At 42.9% G+C, this 15,825-nt stretch overlaps 1 protein-coding gene across 1 annotated transcript; it reads left to right on the top strand.

Annotated features, from left to right (window-relative positions):
• Positions 1–1,727: 1,727 nt before the first annotated feature.
• LOC308101699 (ras-related protein Rab-38) lies at positions 1,728–13,184 on the top strand. Its single transcript, XM_080451148.1, has 5 exons — positions 1,728–1,955; positions 2,651–2,869; positions 8,390–8,520; positions 10,538–10,687; positions 12,974–13,184. The coding sequence occupies exons 2-5, from the start codon at positions 2,677–2,679 to the stop codon at positions 13,181–13,183; spliced, it is 684 nt and encodes a 227-aa protein (XP_080307274.1). The 5' UTR covers positions 1,728–1,955; positions 2,651–2,676; the 3' UTR covers position 13,184.
• The last annotated feature ends 2,641 nt before the right edge of the window (positions 13,185–15,825 follow it).

Genomic DNA, 15,825 nt, shown 5'->3' with positions numbered 1-15,825 from the left:
TTACATTGTTCAGGATCAGGAGGATGCAGCTGGCTCCATCGCACCGAGAAAAGAACCCGATTTATCCTTTGTGAGGAAAGTAAAGAGACATCACCCGCTAAACACCGACCGACCGACCGACGGGGCTGTGTGTGTGTGTGTGTGTGTGTGTGTGTGTGTGTTTTTTTTTAAAGCCCTCTAAAAAACGCAGGCTGGTGGGCCTGTCTGTCTGTCAAACCCGATCCCACTGGATCCTACTGGATCTCCTCGTATAAAGACCTATAAAGACCACAGGCCCTGATACACAGCAGCAAGCAACACGCAGGTGCAAAGAAAGACAAAGTAAACGGATCACTGGGCCGTTTGTTCTCCTTCTCTGTCCCGGACCCAGATGAAAAGGCACCCTAGGGTGCTGCTGGTCTTGGGGGTGGGGGGGATTCCCCTGGTGTTTGTAGGGCTAGGGTGATAACAGACAGGACGGGCTGGTTGTAGGTGTTTGCTGATGATGATGATGATGATGATGATGATGATGAAATGGCAGCAGTAGCAGCCCAGCATCATATAGCCTGACTCATCCCGCATCAGTACCACTACCGTAATGACACGTGTATACGCGCGCGCACACATATGCACTGTCTAAAAAACACATGTAGTAAAGTTTATTACGTTTAAAAGCATAACATGCGCAAAGAAATGTATTGAATGTGACACTTTGATTTGGCAGGAGAGGGTAATTAGTTCGGATGACTAAACTATAATATAGCCTAATCATTTATTCACAGTCACACACAAGGACCAGAAGCCATGCTGAAAATATTTACTATACCCAATTTTCCCATGCCCAGACGTTTAATTCCCAGGCAGAAATGTACGTCCAATTTATTTATTTGACAAAAATATGAATGGTTTCAATCTGAGTGGGGTAGGTTATATCTGAATAGGCAATTTGTGTAAAGAAGACTATATGCTATTTTCAAGCAACGATTTTTGTCTTATTTTGTGCTTGGGCTTGGTAGAATCTAGTTACCAAAAACGTGGTTTTCGGGTCTCGGTGCGCACCAACAACTTTAATACGATCGCTCAGTGCGCTGTCACGGAACGGAAGTATACAGCCTATACGCGCCGGACCGCCGGTAGATGTAGTTTTCTTACACATCAACAAGCTGTAGGCGTTCTTTCTGTGCGCGCGCGCGAGGGTCTACTCTACCCACGCACGCACCCACACGCGCGCGCGCACGCAAGGGAGAGCAAAGCTGAGAAGAGATCAGATAAAGTGATAGCGAGATGAGATGAGAGGGCAAAAATTTGAGAGAGAGAGAGAGAGAGAGAGAGAGAGAGAGAGAGAGAGAGAGAGAGAGAGAGAGAGAGGACAGACAGACCGACAGAATAAAAAAGCTTCATATCCCTAACATGTACACAATGCTGAAAACCCTCAAACTGTTGCCTACATATATACTTTCCCCATTGTTTTCTTAAATTGTTTTTATTATGTTTTGACAGACAGACAGTGTCAGCAGAGAGAGAGAGAGAGAGAGAGAGAGAGAGAGAAAGGAGGGGTGTTGTTCGTCCCAAAGAGAGACGGCTCCAGGCTCTCACACACAAATACACACACACACACACACACACACACACACACACACACACACACACACACACACACACACACACACACACACACACACACACATACACACACACACACGCACGCACACACGCACACACACGCACGCGTGGAGCGCAAACAGCTGACACGCAGTGTGTGACTGGTTGTGATGGCGCATATAGAGATGTGCACACGGACACGCATCAACTTGGCCCTAGGAGATAACGAACGGACCGCTTCTTTAATTTTTTTTCCTTCTTTCTTTTGCAACGTTTCAGGTTCCCTTTTCATTTGACGACTCACTGTGTCACAGACAGACCTGTGACCAGAACATGGGCCAATTAAGAAGAAATACGCACATACAACTTTTATGGTAAGTTGAAAAGAACACATTTTGACAACCATATGCTGCTTAAACTTTTGATATCACTGTCCTATATCTAAAAATGTCTTGTGTGTTTAAACGTTAAAAGCTAGACATTTTTCCAGTGGTGTAAAGTAACTAAGTAGGCTACATTTACTCAAGTAGCCTACTGTAGCCTTAAGTACAAATTTGAGTTTTTTTGTTTTACTTTACTGGATCATTTTCAATTTTCAGTAGCCTACTTTTACTTCTACTCTTCTACATCTCAGAACCTACTTTTTACTCCACCACAATTATTTGAAAACTTGAGTTACTATATAGTTACTTTGTAGATGTTGACTATAAGCCTATTACAAAACATACATGAATCACTTCAGCCCAATACATTTCAGCCATTTGAAAATAGCAGCTCTACAAGCTCACAACCCGTCACAACTAGTGAGCTTGTAGATCTGCTATTTTCAAAGGATTTTTATACATATGAAAACTTGTGAAATATGACATTCTACATAATGAGCACTTTCTACTTTTGGTACTTTAAGCACATTTTGATGCCAAAACTTTTGGGGCTTTTTACTCAAGTACATTTTTAACTCCGGAACTCCGAACTTTTGTAACAAGACTATTTCTACATTTCAGTATTGATACTTTTACTGAAGTAAACAAATGTGATTGCTTTTTCCACCACTGTCATCTTCACACAGACTCTCCACCCAGAGTCCAGACAGACATGCAGCAGGAGCGCCTGTTGAAGGTGCTGGTCATCGGGGACCTGGGAGTTGGCAAGACGTCCATCATAAAGCGCTACGTGCACCAGATCTTCTCCCAGCATTACAGAGCCACCATCGGGGTGGATTTCGCACTCAAAGTTATCAGCTGGGACCACAAGACTGTGGTCCGCCTGCAACTATGGGACATCGCCGGTGCGTAAATTCAGTTTTACACCCTTCTAGACTAGCCTATACTGTCAGTGGTAGAAGAAGTACTCATATATTATACTTAAGTAAAAGTAGCAATACCACAATATAAAAATACTGTTTTTTCACATTAAGCTATCTGGGGACCCCCCGAAATCATTTGGTCCACCCTATGGGAGGTGTTATGAGAAGAATGCAGCTTTTGTATTTTGCTATGTGCAGGGCAGGCTATAATTCGTAATGGTTATCAGTATCTCACTCCTCACCACACTTAATTTGATTTACATACCTTCAGACCCCCCCCCCCACACACACACACACACACACACACACACACACACACACACACACACACACACACACACACACACTCACACACTCACTCACTCACTCACTCACAAAGACCGTATTTATTGTAAATGTCTTTACCTTGAGGTTCCCTCCGTGCTGAGCATACATGGTGTTTAACCACATGACAGACTGATAAGACACTCACACTGTCATTGAAAAAGCCACAGAGAGAGAGAGATGGACTTCAGACCGACCGATGGCCTACTGACATAGTCTGACATTGTAGATAGATAGGCTGCAAGTGTTCGGAAACTGAGTCAGTAGCGTACCACGTTCGCACACACAAACACGCATGCACGCACGCACAAGCGCACACGCTCACACACACACACACACACACACACACACACGCACACGCACACGCACACGCACATGCACACACACGACACACACATTTATTCCTATTCACATGTGCGTCTGCACACATGAACATTATCGTTGCTGACGGGCAGGAACCCCTTAACTCATTTTGTTTCATAAATTAATGCCCCACTTGATCATACTACATTGCGTCACACAAAAGTAGCAGATCTACAAGTTCGAAACGCGGCAGAAAGCTACTTTTGAATTTGAATCCTGAAAAGTAACAGTTTTGGACATATAAGGTTTCCACCCGACAGAGACACACACAAATACACACCCTATAAGCATTCCATGCATGTGTGTATGTACAAATACACACAGCAGGCTTTCCTTGTCACCATGTGGAAATAACTTATCTATATGCTCTGTATTTGCATTTATGACTGATAGCCTACTTGTCTCTGTGTGGGTGTGTCCTGTATCCTCTCTGTTCATCGCTAATCTCATCACTGTACACCAATTCAAGTCAAAGTGTTTTCTAAGCCCTTCATACCCAAACATCTGGTGTGTTTCACTGGCAGCAGGTCAAGGTTGTATTGTTACATCTTGTGTAATCTCTCAAGAACAGATTCTGCTCTGCGTTGGAATCTGTCGTGAAGGTTCGTCATAACGTGTACACACTGGGCTACAAGTGGGCGTGCCTTCAGATCAGGAAGCAGGCCGCGCTTTACCCAATCAAATGTAGTGGGTGGGATTTACGTGTCCGCCGATCCTTCCCCACTCGAAACCAACCAAAACTAATTTAACAATAGCGTCCGCGGAGCAGACAAAACCACAAAAAGATATTCACATTTTAACTTGCTCTTTCATCATAGAAACAAGTGGGCTTATAACCAAAACGATCCATGTTCTCTGGGAGAAGTGGTGTTAGTGGTCCGTGTAGAAACATTGTTAGTGGGAATGAAAACATAGTCGCACCACCGGAAGTGAAACGCTGAAGGCAGACCAAAACCCTGGTTTCCTTGCGCACGGGTGCTACGTCGTCATTGTCCCAGAGCCAAGTGAGATAGTACAAACAGCAGAGGGCGCTGTTTTTCCTTCTCATTTGGTTCTGGGTTCCCAGATTGCATCTTGTGTAACTGGAGCTTGTTCAGAAAGCTGCGGCTCGTCTGGTGTTCAACCGCCCCAAGTTCTCCCACACAACTATCCTTCTCCGTTCTCTACACTGGCTCCCCGTAGCGGCTCGCATCCAGTTTAAGACCCTGGTGCTAGCCTATAGGGCAGTGAAAGGAACAGCTCCTTCTTACTTCCAGGCTATGGTCAAGGCTTACACCCCTGCCCGACCACTTCGGTCTGCCGCCTCGGGGCGACTGATTGCCTCGTCGCTCAAGGGTCCTTCTGGCCGATCTACACGGTCACGGCTCTTTTCTGTTTTGACCCCACAGTGGTGGAATGAACTCCCCACTGATGTCAGGACAGCAGAGTCACTGCCCATCTTTCGCCGCAGGCTGAAAACCCACCTCTTCAGGAAACACTACCCTTCCTCTTTGCCTTGCCTACTTGTTGTTAATACCAGCTCTTGTTTTATTGTTTTTATTGGATCTTGTTTATTCGATACACTTATTTGTTTTAGCTCTTGCTCATTTGATTTTCCTATTTGTCTCATCTGTTTAAGAAAGTAGGTAGCTGATATATTGCACTTTTACCTTAGGGCTAGGTATACTCTTAGTTGCTTGTTTTAGAAGAGAATGCACTTAAGACTTCTGGTGAGAGAGTTTTATAAGGTCACTGGCTTGTGTGTGTTAGAGATAAGGTTAAATAAAGGGTTAACCACATTGACCCTAGTGTGTATTGGGCATGTCACAATATGTGAACATTCTGTAAAAATAGGAGAACATTCGACAAAAATAGCTGGTCTACAAGCTCACAATGCTTGCATGAGCTTGTAGATTGGCTATTTTTGGCAAAGAGATTTGGTGTCTAGAGGGGGGAAAAGGCCAAGTATAGACCCTGGGGGGATCCCGGTCAACGAAGTATAGCGTTTTATTTGCAAAGGACCATACCAGTGTTCCAGCATGTTAGCTGATTGATTAAGACTCACTCACTGTATACTTAGCCACTGTTGATTCAATTATTCAGGTAAGTTCGGTAACCATTCAGTAACCTTTGACCGACTTAAGAGAAAATGTAAACACATTTTTTTTTTCTTCAAATAAAGCAAATTGTGGGAACATTTTCTGTTTATGTACAGTAGGCTACAATACATGGCGGATTGTGATTAGAAAATAACATTTATTGGCGTTGGCTGTAGTAGGATACTTTATGTATCTGTGAGGGTCAAGAACCATCTTATTTGCTGCTGCTGCTGGTTGTCCCCAGGTCAAGGCTTAAAACCCATTTTTACTCATAGCTTTTAACACAGTTTGAGAGTTTTACTTTTAAGTTTATTTATGTTTTTCTCTGGTCTTGCTGTGTTTTTGTATTCTTATGTGTCTCTTTTACTTTTCACTGTAAAGCACTTTGGTCAACTCAGTTGTTTTTAATAGTGCTCTGCTCTATAAATAAAGTTGAATTGGACTGGATTGTAAGGACAGGGTAACACTTGAAAAGAATGCGAGTGCAACTCAACAAGTAATAGACTCTGTTTACCGGGTGATGGCTCAGAGGAGAACAACAAGAATGCCACCAATCACGGAAGTGTTTCTCCCCCCCCCCCCCCACATTTATCCTGAAGGAAGAGTTAGGCACGTATCTGTTGGGTTAAGCTTACTGAGTGTGTGCGCGTGTGTGTGGCCGTGTGCACTTGAATGCGTGTGTGTGCTAGTACTGTATGATTCACCAGTATATTAGGAGCATGTGAGGGAAGTTAGTGTCCATGATAGAAGCTTATTTATACACGTAGGACGCGTGCGTGTACGCACACACACACACACACACACACACACACACACACACACACACACACACACACACACACACACACACACACACACACACACACACACACACACACACACACACACACACACACACATTTATTCCTACTCACGTGGGAGTAACACATTCTTTCTCTCTTTGTCTCTTTTCTTTCTCTCTCTCTCTCTCTTTCTCTCTCTCACTCACACACACACACACACACACACACACACACACACACACACACACACACACACACACACACACACACACACACACACACACACACACACACACACACACACACACACACACACACACACACACACACACACACAAGCACGCATGCACACACTTGAACACAACTCCATGCTGAGCCCAATTATGTCTATTTATTTATGTTGCTAACAATGGCCTTCTGAAAGGTGTCATTCAGACATAATAATGTCCAAATGTTGTCCAAATCAAGCTGTTACCTTTGATGTCACAAAGGTTATAAAAGCATGTTTGGTTTTATTTGTTTGTTTTTTATTTAACGACAAGAAGAATTTACCTCAACACAATTAGTGTTTAATGAATCACTTCATGTCTTAGATTCCCCTCATTGCAGACAGTCTGTTGCTTACAAGTTAGCGTGCTAATCTCTTTACTTACAGGCAGCGCCGGTCGACATGCTGGTACATTTGTGTGCACATCGAGTGGTTAAAGAACATTCACATCATTTTGCTGCGGTGTTGTTTTGTACATTTTGGAACTTTGCTTACCTCACTGTGGCTTGGGACCTGCATACCGCATGTTCCTCCTCCTCTCTAATTGAATGTTCCTCTAGTCTGTCGCTGTTCTGTCTAAATGAACTTGAAAATACCCTAAGAAACCCTGCATAACCTTGTTTACCTGATACTGGGGGAATTACAGAAACTAGTTTCAATTCCTTAAAAAAAGAAGAAGAATAAAGAAACTACGGTGCTGGACTGTGTGTACTAAGGCTTGGGCTGGGCGATATGACTTCAAATCAATATCACAATTATTTCAAACTTTTGCCCTCGATTATGATTAATTAACAGTTATATAAAAAATATATAGCAGATTCAGCAGATTTTCACTATTTTTACATGCCACCACTGTTCAGTGAAGTATAATACAGGATTAGGTGGTTAATCAGAGTAATTGATTTGGTTGATTATAAAAACAAAACTATTAGAAAAAATAGTAATTCTGCATCGATAGGTTGGCATATTTCTTATTTGATTGACCTACATGAGCAGGATTAAGTCAATTATTGGTTTTAAATGTCGGTTTCGATATTTTCGGTTAGTTGCCCATCACCTACTGTGTGGACTCATTTCCCTACTCCTACAGTTGTGATCACACTCAGGGCTGTTAAAACATAAGATGCTCTCAGTTCCAAATGAGTGCTCCCCCCACCACTGGTTAAATAATAATTAACCAGTGGTAGCAGAGACAAAGCCTCTGGTTTGTGAGTAGATGACCTTACACTGATAAGAGTGAAGTGAGTGAGGTCACTTGATACAATCACTGGAGGGTTTTTGTTTAGTCCAGTTATTCAATTAATTGTGATCGATGCTATTCATCGTACAACAAAGTATATGTCTTGTCTCTCTCTCATATACACATCATCATTCATGTTTACCTACCACAGCAGAATAGCCTGCAGCTATAAAACATAATTCATATCTTTGTCCCCGTGTCTGCCTCTCTCTCTCTCTCTCTCTCTCTCTCTCTCTCTCTCTCTCTCTCTCTCTCTCTCTCTCTCTCTCTCTCTCTCTCTCTCTCTCTCTCTCTCTCTCTCTCTCTCTCTCTCTCTCTCTCTCTCTCTCTCTCTCTCTCTCTCTCTCATATAGACACATCATCATTTATGTGTACCTACTCTAAAACAGCCTATGGCTTTTAAAACAACATTTTGTTAAGTGTGTCATCTCTCATTACTTCCTCCAGGCCAGGAGCGCTATGGCAACATGACGCGTGTGTACTACCGAGAGGCTGTAGGGGCGCTGGTCGTCTTCGATATGACCAGACTGTCCACCTTTCAGGCTGTCCTCAAGTGGAAAGGAGACCTGGACTCGAAGGTATAATATATAAATGTGTGTGTGTGTGTGTGTGTGTGTGTGTGTGTGTGTGTGTGTGTGTGTGTGTGTGTGTGTGTGTGTGTGTGTGTGTGTGTGTGTGTGTGTGTGTGTGTGTGTGTGTGTGTGTGTGTGTGTGTGTGTGTGCGTGCGTGCGCGCGCGCTGCGCGCGCGTGCGTGCGTGTGTGTGTGTGTGTGAGAGAGAGAGAGAGAGAGAGATGAATATGTCAATTAATCAATGTCAAAGTACTGTGCTGTCTCTGCCATGATTGGTAGTCGCCACATATGGCAGAGACGCTGTTACTTATACCCATAGAGTACTGAGTGATATGCTTATTGTATCATGAAAACATGTTCCATTATTTAGTGAATTTAACCTTAACTGTACCTTTAATATTTGTGTCCTTGTATGCTCTCCTCATGAATACATTGTTAAAATGTGTGTGTGTGTGTGTGCGTGTGTGCGTGCGCGCGCGCGCGCGCGCGAGAGAGAGAGAGAGAGAGAGAGAGCGAGAAATATGAATGCGTCAATTAATCAACCTATAGAATCTCTGAAGCCTCATTAACCTTGCAGGTTAATTATGGGATGATGATCAGATGCTTAATTTGAATGTAATAAAAACCCAGGACAGAACCATTGCACATTTTAACGCCGATAAAAGCTGTACGTATGCTTGAACATCTGTCTTTGTTCCTAAATGCTGAATTAAACATTGTGTGTACTGTAAGGGCAATTAATCATTTCTTTGTGCGTTTTGTGATCATTTGTTTGTGAAATGCACCTGAGCTCAGCATCTGCTATTCAGAATCATACACTATTCAAATTCACATACAGGGTGTTATTTAACATGATGCATTGCTCTCAGGCACATAGAAAAACATAATATACAGCGAGATAAGAGAATAAAGTAACATTTAAGATATAAAAAAGTTAATATAAGTAAGTATAAAAGGAAAGGAGATCATGGGCTCTTTGGTGGGCTAGTGGAAGGATACAGACAGAAAAGAGGAGAGAGGGAATAACGACAGATGGAGGAGAGTGAGAAGGGAGTGAAGGGAGTGTGGAATGAGGGAGGGTGGGAAGTGAAGAAGGTATAGTAGGAAGGGAGGAGGAGAGCACTGTTGCCAGAGAGAAATAAGCAACCAGGTCTATGAAAACAAGCCCAAAATAAATGACTAGGCCACATGAGCACTTTAAACATACATTGGCTATTTGAAAATAGCCGATCTGCAAGCTCACAAGTGAGCTTGTAGATCGGCTATTAGATCTGCTATTTTAACATTCAGATTTTTTTTTTTTTTACATTTGAAGAGCAAATCTGGTATGATACACAACACAAACACACATACATATTAATTTGGGGGGTTCCTTGACATGAAAATGTTTGAGAACCACTGGTTTAATTAGGAAACAAGCCCAAATAAGCAACTACACTTTAGAAGCCAAAAAGAACGCAACCCGTAACAACCAATATTTACAAGCTACTTTACAGTGAAAACAAGCCCGAAGTTGCTTATAATGAGAGAACATGGCAACACTGGAGGAGAGGAGAAAGGGAATGAGAAAGGGAGTAAGCACATACACTCATACAGTCACACATTAGCACACACACATTCATGCACACACACACACACGCACGCACGCACACACGCACGCACGCACGCACGCACGCACGCACGCACGCACGCACGCACGCACGCACGCACGCACACACACACACACACACACACACACACACACACACACACACACACACACACACACACACACACACACACACACACACACACATAAGCACACATATTCTCACCATCAAAGGTCTGGGAGAACAGAAAGGTCTTATATCTGATCTTGAAAGGGCACACAGTTTCCACACGTCTCAAGTCATGAGATAATTCGTTCCAAAGACTAGGTTTGGCCAGGAGGCCACTATCTGATGATCTGAGAGAACAGAGAACAGACATTACCTAGACTTTACCATTTAGTCTTTCTAAAATGTTTACTTCCTGATTCATGTAGGTTGCCCTGGCCAACGGGAGGCCGGTTCCCGCCGTCCTATTGGCCAATAAGTGTGACCAGCAGCGACAAGGCCTGTGTTCCAAGCTCCCCAAGATGGAGAGCTTCTCCAGAGAACACGGCTTCGTCGGCTGGTACGAGACCTCTGCCATGGTACAGTATGTGTGTGTGTGTGTGTGTGTGTGTGTGTGTGTGTGTGTGTGTGTGTGTGTGTGTGTGTGTGTTTGTGTGTGAGTGTGTGAGAGGGGGGGGGGTGGGTCATTTCTGGTATTAAGGTTAGACTTTTCTAGGACCAGTTACAAATTGCAGACAGGTGCTCTTTTATGGCGGTTTTGAAGGAGGGTAATGAGTCCAACTTATTGATGTCTGTTGGTAGGGCATTCCACATTTTGGTGGCCTAGCAGTAGAACGTATTTAACCCCATGTTTGTGCAGAATCTGTGTTGAACGAGATCAGTGAAGCTCCCTCTGGTGTTGTGCCTGTGTGTGTGCGTCTTTCATGTTATTGAAGTAGTTTGACAGTAGGTGCATGAGTTGCTTTACTCTGTCCTCTACCCTGAGCGATCCCACCCTAGAATAATTATCAGAGTTTTAGGTGTGAGGCCAAGTAGTAACCTGACCAGTTTGTTTTGAGAGGTCTGAAGCCTTGTTTGTAATGCCTTTGTGGTGCTAGAGTACCATGTGGTGCATGCATAGTCAAAATGGATATCTCTGTATCTGTCTGCCTATGTCCCCTTGCTCGAGATACGTGAACTGCAGACGGATGGGCGGACATACGTACAGAGATTTAGTGCATTTATTGTAAGATTATAGCTCCGCTATTCTCACAGAATGTTCAACCCAGAATAGGGACGCTATAGGGTTCATTTGGTTAAGGGACTGTTTGCTTAAACTGGATGTTTACTGTGATGTGTCAGTACGGGATTGTAGCAGCTGGTGGTGGTGGTGGTGGTGTGGTCCAGGGTCATTGTGGAGGTGGAGGTGCAGTCTGTTTGGACAGAGAGGTTGACCCGTTGCCCGACTAACAACTCTCCCTCCTGCATTGTGTACAGTGTACACACACTACACTTCCAGGATGGGCAGGGGCAGCCGGGGACGAGCAAACATCAAGGGAAGCCTCTGCAGAGACAAAAGCATTTGAACAGCTGCCGTTTTTTGGGGCTGGACTTGGACAGAAGCAATTTTAGAGCAGTGGTTCTCAAAGTATAGGGTCCGGGGAGGTGGTTTCAGCAGGCTCGCCAGCAAAACGAGTTAATATAGCGTAAAAATCCGTTTAACCACTTTAAAGCTGCACTATGTAACTTTCCTCTTCTACCCCAGATTTGAACCCGGTTTCCTGCGCAAGTGCTGACATTTTTACCTTTGAGCTAATAGAGCTTGCCTAGTTGAATCAAGTTGAATCTTGAAATTAGTGTTTTTGAAACATTTTAACAACACAAATCCTGCATGGGTTGTTCCTGCCACAAAATCTTTTCAGAGGGTTATTGACATGAAAAAGTTTGAGAACCAATTTTTTGTGAGCGCCAGTGTGGTTGTTATTTGTATGTTTGTTTGTTTGTTTGTTTGTTTCTACTGTGGGAACAAAGACTGTCTGAATGACTTGTGAAGGACTCTGTTTCATGTAAGACTGTGTGTGTGTCTAATGCTACAGGGAGCGGGGTGGAGTGTTGGCAAGGCCGTGTGACTGCAGGGTGCGCTCTGTTAGATCGCTAATGGGAAGCATATGTTTGTGGCTGTCCTCAATTATATTAATTTGATGCTAGTTTTACTCACTGATTACATGTTTGTGTATTCGTGAGAGACTTTGAAGTGCACCGTGAAAACTCTTTACATCCCTTCTTTTCATCTCTCTGCCATTGCCTGCTTCTTTCTCTCTCTCTTCCCACGTTCTATCTGTATATCTGTCTGTCTCTCTCCTGCCCCCCCCCCTCTCATTCTCTCTGTCTTTCTCTCCATCTCCTGGTTCCTGAGATGTGTTTGTTTTAATGAAAAGGCACATCGCAAACTATATTCATTCATACACTCACCATTACCACACTACATGACATCATACACACCTCACACTAAGCTTTTTTGCGTTAGGTTATCCTTTTGATTATGGTGGGTCAGAGGTATGTTACATGTGAAATATCGTCTCTGTCGGGTGGAAACCTCATATGTCCAAAACTGTTACTTTTCAGGATTAAAATTCAAAAGCATCAAAAGTAGCAGATCTACAAGCACGAAACGCGGCGCTTCGCGACGCGTTTTGAGCGTGTAGATCTGCTACTTTTGATGCTTTTGTGTGATGCTGTAGTATGATCAAGTTACGAAAAAACACAAAAAGTTAAAATATGGAGATAGGAGGTTTCTGCCCGACAGCAACGATATATGTTTTATTTCATGATCAATAAATATATCAATCAATCAATCAAAACTCTCTCTCTCTCTCTGTCTGCAGGACAACACTAACATCGACGCGGCCATAACGTGTCTGGTCCAGAGCATCATGGCCGCCGAGGAGGAGCGGGCGGCGAGCGGCGCCTCCAAGGGCGAGCCGGACGCCAGCGTCCTGGTCCTCCCCCGCTTCGACTACAACATGAAGGAGAGGGGACTGCCTGCCTGCTCGGGGTGTGGCAAGTTCAAGACCCGAGACAGAGACATTGAGTGACGGACGGAGGGAGGGAGGGAGGGAGGGAGGGATGGATGGACCAACCGACCACATGGATTAAAGTTATCAGTCGCCACAGATTTCAGTCATTTGGATTCCATAGAAGTCAGCATGACTTGGAAGTATGTCATGCACCGAAAATCTATACGCTTACAACAAGTCACAGAAGCTAATAGATCGCCTATTTTCGGTTATTTTATATTTTAAGATGAAGTGGTCAAACTATTTGAAGTGGTCAAACTAGCAATAGAATACATGTACAGTCTTCCAGAAAATCCTAATGATCTCAGATATTTCATATCAAAAGCAAAGGTTAAAAAGCAAAGGTTAAAACCTCAGTCTGCATTTTTTTCAACTGGCTGGCTGTATCAAAACATCATAATTCTACATTGTGCTAATTATTTATGAAACACAGTGCTAGGCTTCTTTCACGCAAAAAAAAATGCAGTCGTGAGATTTAATTTTTGCTTTAATCCATGCAACCAACCAACCAATTAACTGGAGCAGGACGGGAGTAGAGGATAGAGAGAGATAGGGAGAGAGAAGGATGAGGAAAATTATGTAGGAGGACTAGAAAGAGATTGTTTCATTGTAAACACTCAACCCACAACTGCTATAATTATGTACAGTCACACTGTGCCTGCTACACACATGAATTTACTGGGTGAGGTCTGAAGTAAAATAGCCAAAAATAGCAGATCTTCAAGCTCACAACCCTAACCCTGCAAACAGTGTGCTTCGGCACACTGTTTGGGAACCTCTGGAGTTCTGTTCCCTGTGACTACAGTACATGACTAACTTTCACTTCCCGTCTTATAAATCACTTGCCATCTCTCTGGCAATCACAAGTCCTTTCTTGTGATTACTTTCCCAAAATGGGTTTCGACCAAAGTTTGACCAGACTTAGTCAAAACATTGTTTGGTGAGTTTGTACGGTAACACTTTTTTTTTTTGGAGTATCAAGCTGTTATGCAGACTTATTCTCTCATTTTTGACATCACATCAAATCACTGTGATGTCACAGAAGGTGTTGTTGCACTCTTGCAGTGACAATGTACTATTTCAGTATTATTGTGAGCTCATAACTATTTTTCATTGGTTAGTGCTCAGGTGAATTCACTCAAATAAGGTCATTAACAAGACACAATTTCTCATCTTTCATTTACTCTGTGCTATACAGTATGTGGCCTTGGTGTCCACTGTCCACACCTCCGTGGTCTTTTTGTATTTGCTTTCTGTTCAAGCACAACAAGCTGGTGAAACAGTTCCTCTTGAAAGTCACAAACGCAGACCCTTCATCCTTTCAAAAACATGGCAGTGGTATAATGGACTGCATTTATATAGTGCCTCTTTTCCAAATGGCTTTACACTATAATGTGTGCATTAAAATTCATCCATGCACACAGACAGCCGAGGCAGCCATGCAAGGCACCAGGAGCACTTAGGGGTTCTGTGTCTTGCTCAAGGACACCTTGGACTGATGCCAGGAGGAGCCAGCGATAGACCTTTCAATACTGCATGTTGAGATGCTGCTGCCTCTAACAAACTAATTCAAGGGTGATGGTACAGAAACATGAAGGTGCCAACTGGAACCGAAACTGGTGTTTCAGAGTGATGCCATAGGACAATTTTTGGTTCCAGAAAGAACATTTCCGATCAAGGTTCTTGAAAGAACCATTTATTTTAGTTGTTCTATTAAGAACTCTTAACCACTTAAATCCTATTATTCCTCATCGACTGGCGTCTCCCAGGACCCTATACTTGGTCCGTTCCTTTCCCCCCTCTACACCAAAGCTATTCATCGAAAATAGCCGAGCTTGTAGATCAGCTATTTTCGCAAAATGTTCGCCCATTAAGACATGCCCAAAATCGGGATGCCATTTCTGGTTCCTCAAAGAACTTTGATTAAAAAAAAGGTTCTCCAGATCCATTTAAGGAAGAACCATTCACTAAATAAAATGGTTCTTTAGTAGGTGATGGTCCTCAGTGGAACCATATATCCTTTTAACGAACCATTTCATTTTCAGTGTGTATTTAGATATGAAGTGTTATTTCTTAAACATGATTTAATACAATGTAAATATCTATCCAGACGTTTTACTGACTAATTCATTCATGCATTCAGTTTTATTGATATTTTATAAGATGTTTGAACTGATGAACTGATTATTACATTATTAAGTGTAATATAAGTATAATGAGTGTTCTTAATAGTCTTTGTGTTTGCATGCCGTTTTAATTAGCTTGGTTAGATTAGTTTTTCTCATCTGATAAAATGTAATAAATTCCTCTTTAACAGTTTGGCATAATTCAAAAGAAAAGTTGTTCCAAAGTTCTTTTCGGTGTTGCTGATTTGTGTTTAACGAGACTTTAGTTTGCTTCATACCCGCTAATGTGTTTACAGAGTGAAAGTGTTTATTTGTAAGAATCTGTTACCACAGAGCGGGCATAGGCTAATAAGGTTATTTCTTAAGTTACCAATCAGGCTTCATATCTTGTGTAAAGGTGAACACAATAAATTGCGATTTTGTGTCTTTGAAGCCCTGCACACTTTTTTATGTCGTTGAAGTCATCTCATCCCTTCTCTCTCTTCTCTCTCTTTCTCGTCTCTCTCTCTCTGTCTCATCTGAGTGCATTGTACT

Source organism: Gymnoscopelus braueri (assembly GCF_963280865.1).
Source record: "Gymnoscopelus braueri genome assembly, chromosome: 15".
NCBI classification, from domain to species: Eukaryota; Metazoa; Chordata; class Actinopteri; order Myctophiformes; family Myctophidae; genus Gymnoscopelus; species Gymnoscopelus braueri.
This window is presented reverse-complemented; position numbering and strand designations above follow the sequence as displayed.

Bases quoted from the DNA above. Each gene is read 5' to 3' on its own strand.
- LOC308101699 (XM_080451148.1), top strand. From the start codon at position 2,677: ATGCAGCAGGAGCGCCTGTTGAAGGTGCTGGTCATCGGGGACCTGGGA. The intron at 2,870-8,389 runs GTGCGTAAATTC...TACTTCCTCCAG, and splicing joins GCAACTATGGGACATCGCCG to GCCAGGAGCGCTATGGCAAC. The intron at 8,521-10,537 runs GTATAATATATA...TGATTCATGTAG, and splicing joins AAGGAGACCTGGACTCGAAG to GTTGCCCTGGCCAACGGGAG.